Source organism: Tupaia chinensis, unplaced genomic scaffold (assembly GCF_000334495.1).
Source record: "Tupaia chinensis unplaced genomic scaffold, TupChi_1.0 Scaffold146961_1, whole genome shotgun sequence".
Taxonomy (NCBI): Eukaryota; Metazoa; Chordata; class Mammalia; order Scandentia; family Tupaiidae; genus Tupaia; species Tupaia belangeri.
The window spans coordinates 920,192-926,642 of record NW_006206814.1 but is presented as its reverse complement, the minus strand read 5'-3'; the positions used below and the strand labels follow the sequence as shown (position 1 = coordinate 926,642).

Here is a 6,451-nt window from a genome sequence, read left to right as displayed (position 1 = left end):
GACAGCAGGAGCAGGCCTCCCTGTGGAAGTCCTGCATAGCCACTGTACATAATTACTGTAATGCCTGAGACCGCCCGTTTGCCATGACAGCTGTTTTCCATGCTCACCTTTGCGTCCACTGTAGCCATGTGTGTCCCATAACACCCTAGGGGGTCTCGGCCAGGCCTAGGACTTTCCGTGGAGGGATGATGTGCTGCAGGTGTGGGGCCAAATAAGCTATATCCTTCAACTTGGTTCGCAGGAGGTTTGACTAGCAAGGATGCTTTTTTTTACATTTAATCTGCAAACAGTTGTGGGACATCTGAGAGTCTCATGTAATGTGACAGGCTGAATGTTACACAGAAACACACCTGGGCAGCCCAGGTGTCACCCACTCAGCCCAGGTCTCACAGAACGTGGTGACCTTGGGCTTTGATTTCTGGCCCGACATCCGTAAGCTATTTCCAAAAGTCGTGACTTGAAACTGGTATCTTTATAGGAGAGCAAATTAGTGTCCAAGAATAGGCCTTTTAAAAAAATGTTTCCAAGGACCAGCAGTTAGCGTAATGGCTATGTTGCTGGACTCCCACGTAGTCGACCATGGTTTGAGTCCCGGACCTGGTGGCTTATACTCACGCCGGGCGCGTGTGCGTGTATGCCCAAGATCCCGAGAGGAGAATGGAGGAGAGGGATTGCGGCGTGGCCATCCCCCTGGGGGTGATTTCTTGCTTTCTATCCCTCTGTCTGTCTCTGTCTGGCGAGCGCACACACCCTATAGCAAAAACCTCTCTAAAAAAAAAAGTTTCCATTCAGTTGTACATCATCTTCCTCATTTATGATTTCATGTGTTCCTAAGAGTCTTTCTTAGTATGTTTCTTTATTGAGTGCATCACGTTCAAGTGTCATATGCAACATGTGAACCATTAGCAGATTTGTATGCAGACTGAGGTTTTAAGTTTACAGGCTTTGCTTTAATTTGGTTTGATTTGTATTAACTCAGACCAAAAGAAAAAAAGGAATAAATGTTAGAATAGCACAAGATGATACTATAAAACATGTCAACTATAGAAGAATGGGGTTGATGGTCTGTTTTTGCTTCATGGTGGATTGGTAAATGGTTTTAAAGACAGTTGGTTAATTTTTGGGGGAGAGGTTTCTTTTTTGGGAGGGTGCGTGCACTCGCCAGAAAGACAGAGAGAGAGAAAGCAAGAAATCATCACCTGGGGGGATGGCCACGCCACAATCCCTTTTCCTCCATTTTCCTCTCAGGATTCACACATTGCGCCTTCAAGCCACCGGGTCTGGGACTCGAACCACAGTCAACCACATGGGAGTCCAGCTACATAGCCATTATGCCAACTGCTGGTCCCCAAAATAGGTGGTTATTCATAAGTGCTTAAAAAGTAAAATTAGCAGATTACAGTAAGAAGTGGTTAAGGATCAGCAGATGGCATGGCGGATCAGGCCTGGACCTCCCATGGCCAACTCCACCATGTGAGTCCCAAACGCAGCAGCCTGAAAATCATGCCGGGCACATGTGCGTGTGTGTCCAAATTCCAGAGAGGAGAATGGAGGAGACGGAATGGCAGCATGACCATTCCCCAGAGGGTGATTTCTTACTTTCTCTCTCTCCCTCTCTCTCTTTCTCCAGTGATTTCTTACTTTCCCTCTCTCCGTCTCTCTCTTTCTCCGGTGGGCACACGTACCCAATGGCAAAACAAAGAAACAAACAAAAACAGTGACAATGGCAGGAGGTAAGAGTGGCTCAAGATATTTTGTTTTAATACATTCATCTGTTTATGATAACGGATCCAGATCAAAAACTGCCAAATGGAAGAGATGCATCGGGAAGGGCAAGGAGTGGCAGGTGCACACTCCTGGGCACACACCTCCCTAGCACTTCCATGGGTGCACCAGCACGGAAGCTCCGAACTGGATTGCTAAAGAATTCCGTATGACAGTGAGGACAGCTCGTGAGCTACCGTGAGGTCAGTAAAAGGCAGTGAGCAACCTATCTGATATAACCTTAATACATCTCCCAAGTTACATGGCTGCAAGTACTTTCTATTTTCTTCTTCATATCATTCAGGATTTTCTTTTCTTTTTTCTTTTTTCTTTTTTTGTTAAGAGAGATTTTTGCTATGGTGTGTGTGCACTCACCAGAGACAGAAAGATAGAAAGTGAGAAATCACACCCCTACCCCACCACCCCCCCCGGGGAGGGCTGTGTTGTAACCCCTTCTCCTCCATTCTCCTCTTGGGATTTTCGGCATGCATACACACACCCTGCATGAGTTTTAAGCTGCTGGGTCTGGGACTCGAACTGTGGTCAACTACATGGGAGTCCAGCAATGTAACCATTATGCCATCTGCTGGTCCCTCATTCAGGATTTTCAAAAAATTCTCTATAAGCAACAAGGCGAATTGTACCTACTTGCAAAATCAACACGAGGTCCTGCCACACTCACGGGTCTCCCAGGACGCCCTCTCCGGGCCCAGCCTCCCTGAGCAGGGCGCTTCTTACACTCTCGCTATACGCGCATACCAGGAGGGAACGGCCCTTCAAGGGACTTTCAGATCCATAAGCTCGATGGCTCTGAAGCTCCACGGGCACGTGCTCACAAGGCCAGGACACCCAGAAACGCCTCAGCTCAGCCTGCGGGGCCAGCAGGCAGCAGCCGGAAGCTTCCCTGGGGAGACGGGGCCCCTACCATGATCTTGGCGATGCAGTCCTCCGTGGTCTCTGCGGACTCGCACTCGATCTCTCCCCCGCTGTTAACGCTCCACTCGTCACACTTGAGCCTCTCGTGGTGACTCACCGCGCACCACTTCACTGCCTTGCACTCGCTCTTCGTCTCCGAACCTAGGGCACGAGGGGCGGAAACAGAGGTCAGAGGAGGCCCCCGAGGTGGGTTCACGCAGCTCCGTGTCTTCCCGGAACTGCGTTTGCCAGCAGTAAGCAAGCAGATCCCGTTCAAGGACTCGATCTCATAGAAAGCGAAGTCGAGACCCAGTCTCTTGCTTGATGTAGGCTAGACTTAGACGTTTTACTTCCGAGAACCTGACTCTGCTCTTCAACCTCCCAGCACTCTGACTCCAGGCAGTTTCCCCCTCTTTTCCAAACAGCACTTAATTAACCGCCTGATGTACACTGATCTGTAGGCCCATCATGGTCACCAGTCCCTGCAGGAGAGTGAGCGCTCCACAGGGAAAGGCCAGGCCTGTCCAGGCCACCAGGGCCCCAGCGTTTGGAGCAGTGCTGACATGTGCTCAGTGTGTCAACGTCTGCTGAAAAACGGACACCTGCTCATCTTTCGGCGGGAAAGCCTCCCTTGATCCCCAACCTGGGACCTGCTTTTCCTTGTTTCACACTCCCATAGGACCGTGGTGCTTTGCTGTCATTTTCCCCTTGCAAGCAGATGGCTCGTTTCATAATTATCATTCGATAGTGTGACTATTGGTTGAACATTTGTCTTCTCCCTGGCCTGAAAGTTCCGGGACAGCAGGACCGACCACATGTTTGTCACACCATGGTCTGCCCCGCTGCTAGCGGAAGTTATTGCCAAGCGTTTAGTAGTGGCCACAGGATGAACAAGGCCCTGGTGACCCAGGGCACTTCAGGACTGGGATGGACTCTCTAGAGCTCCAGCTTCGCTAAGGAACATGTTGCTTGTCGCACTGGCTGGGGTGTACGATCGGAGCCCTGTCACTCCGTCCTGGTTACTGAGTGTGAGGCTAACTGGCTTCACACAGTGGGTCGAGCCGTCCTGACTCATACAAAGAAAATAACGCTGAGACCAACACAAGCCATTTTAAATATGAATTTCCTTTAAAGCTCTTGGCACTGTCTGGGCCATCTCATAGTGACTGATTTCGTTTAGCATCGGTCTAACATTGGGCTCACCGGGCAGAAAAGGGAATATCAGGAAAGGAATTGGGGTTCCTGGACAGACCCATCTCTGTCCCTGCCCTCGCCAGAGTGGTGAGCTCGTACAGCCACCTGTCCTTCCTGATACCTACAGACGCCTTCCCGTAGGTTCCGAAGGGCACTGAGGTACTGGTAGCCCAGGTACAGCCGGAAGTTCATCCCAGCAGGGATCTTTAGGAACCCATGGGCAGAGTCCTTAAATAGCAGGTCCTTCCCGTGCGGAGAGGAGAACAGCTGGAAGTCGTTTGATTTGCCTTTGCCGAAATGTTCCTGTTCATAGTAAAACACATGAGTGAATGGCAACAGAACAGGACTCTGGGACATAGGACTGCAGAGAAAATGAAACCCTCAGAAAACAAGAGGCAACATTTCAGGCTGCCAGGAGAGGGCAGCCCACCCGGCACCTCCTTGGCCCTCATAGGCCCATGCCATGCCGTAGTTCCCTGAATCTGTTTCTGTGCTGTCTCCCAGAATGGGCCGTGAGGTTACTGAAAACAAACGTGCCGAAACCAGAGGCCGGCACTGCATGGTTGCCACCTAAGCTCTTGGTGGGTACCACGGGAGGGTGAATGAGAGGACGATGGCTCGGCCCGCCTCCCACCACAGAGGAGGAGGGTCCGCTGTGTGAGCAACTGCCTCGCAGTCAGGCCAGCAGACATGGGAGAGACATTGCTTCCTTCTGGGGGTCATGGAAGGCTTTGTTGGGAAGGGCTGTTTGCCCCCGGCCTTCATGGCCTAGTTAAAGGGGGAGGAATGGAACAGGGCAATAGGGGCTGCTTTGCAATCTGTGGCCTCTCCATCAGCCTGAAAGGAGAAAGGTGGTGAGTGGTCATCCCCGAGGGTCTCCTTGCTGCTCTGTGAGGGGTCCCAGCTGGGGGGTCTTGGAGAAGCTGATGGCGTGGCACGATTTCCATTGTGTGCTGAGCACGTAAGGACTTCTACAGCAGCAGGAAGGCAGGACAGGAAACCCTGCAGACCCCAGCAGGGACTACTAAGCAGGAGGGGCAGCCGGGGGGCTACCTGGGCCTGGCTAAGAAGCTCCCAGATCACGTCTTCCTTGCCGTCCACACTTCGGGCCACCACAGCATGAGAAGGAACCCGGGCCAAGTGGCACTGCTCAAATTCTTCCACCGGTCTCCGGGTGTTGTCCGGGCAGAGCAGCTCATACTGGTCCCGGTCGGCCTTGTCCGGCAGGTTCTCTGGGGAGGAAATCCAGATGAATCGACCACAGGTAGAGTCCCAGTGGTGCTGTCCCCACCGGCTGCTTGCAGTAAAATGAGAGCTGACTGGCCTGGGGTGGCCAAGTGAGGGCCCCAGAACATGCAGGAAAATGACTTGCTCAAGATCCTGCAGCCAGAAAGGCCTAGAGCCTTCTGCCAACAGTGCAGCAGCGACCGCCCTGCATCTCACCATGGTCTCATCTCCCAGGACGACGGGCACAGCAAGGCTCACCAGACCAGGCCCCAGTCCTGTGTGATGACAACACTGTCCTGGAGGAGTCACCGTGGGAGCTTTGGTGGAAAGAGGCCCAGGAACTCAGCAGCAATCTCACAGATAAAAGCCCAGGCCCCAATAAAGGAGGAGTGCCGCACTGGTGTCTGTGGACTGAGCAGGAAAGGGGCAGGGAGGGAGAACAACACTACCTGGAGGGGCCCTGCCGACCTGCCTGCCGCTTACCAAATATGGTGGTTTGCTTGAGAAAGGCTACGTCTCCCGCATCGTCCTTCAGACACCTGAGGAAGAGACACGTTAGGACGGCCCGGCAGGCCCTCCCGGCCCGCGTCCACCGCTGTGGGACAAGTGCAGGGCCTGGGGGAGGCCTCTCTGCAGCCCCCAAGCAGCAAAAAGCAACTGAAGGTGTTTTACTGTAGGAAAGTTTCTGAATGTCTAGAACAGGAGGTAATGGTATCATGTCTCCTGCAGGCGGGGACGTGCCCTAGGCTGGGAAGAGGGAGCAGGGAGCGGCTGCGGCCCTGGGAGGGGAGGGTGCCACGGAGATGGAGCGAGGGCCGCGAGGCTCAGCCAGGGACAAGGGTCAGACACTGGGGACCCGACTGCCTGTTCCTGCCCCGCCCAGTGGGAGGAGGCCAGGCCAGGCTTGAGGGCTCTGGGGACAGAGGATCGGCCCCCAGGAAGTTTGCTCCCCAGGATCAGGTGAAAAGCATCATTAGCCCCAAGTTGTAGCACTGCCTCACTGGGAGGGAGTAGGCGTCCCCAGGCCCCTGTTGGCAGGCAGGGCTCGGCTTTGGGCCAGAACCCTCACTCTGAGGACACCCGCACTGTGGCCGCGGGGGGGCAGACAGTCGCACTCACTTGAAGGCGCCAGAGTAGCCGTAGTACTGATTAAGGGAGGAGCAGCCGCAGCCAGGACACAGTTGACACAGCTGAGGGAAGGCCGCCCCGTCCGCACAGGGGACACAGCTGCCGGAGAAGAAGCTGGCCACCGCTGCTCAACAGAGAAACAGACCACGGGGCATGAGTGAGGCTGTCACAGCCAGTGAGAGAGGGCTTAGGGAACAGGCAGGGGATGAAACCAGACCCGTAA

The 6,451-nt window shown here is 53.7% G+C and overlaps 1 protein-coding gene across 1 annotated transcript in view; it reads right to left on the bottom strand.

Annotated features, from left to right (window-relative positions):
- The window catches only part of TF (transferrin), a gene marked incomplete in the record, with an annotated part of 25,791 nt that overhangs the window by 12,865 nt on the left and 6,475 nt on the right, over positions 1-6,451 (bottom strand). The window contains 5 exon segments of the mRNA XM_014584459.2: positions 2,690-2,841; positions 3,999-4,176; positions 4,927-5,105; positions 5,584-5,639; positions 6,220-6,352. Of these exon segments, the coding sequence (XP_014439945.1) occupies positions 2,690-2,841; positions 3,999-4,176; positions 4,927-5,105; positions 5,584-5,639; positions 6,220-6,352 (698 nt within the window).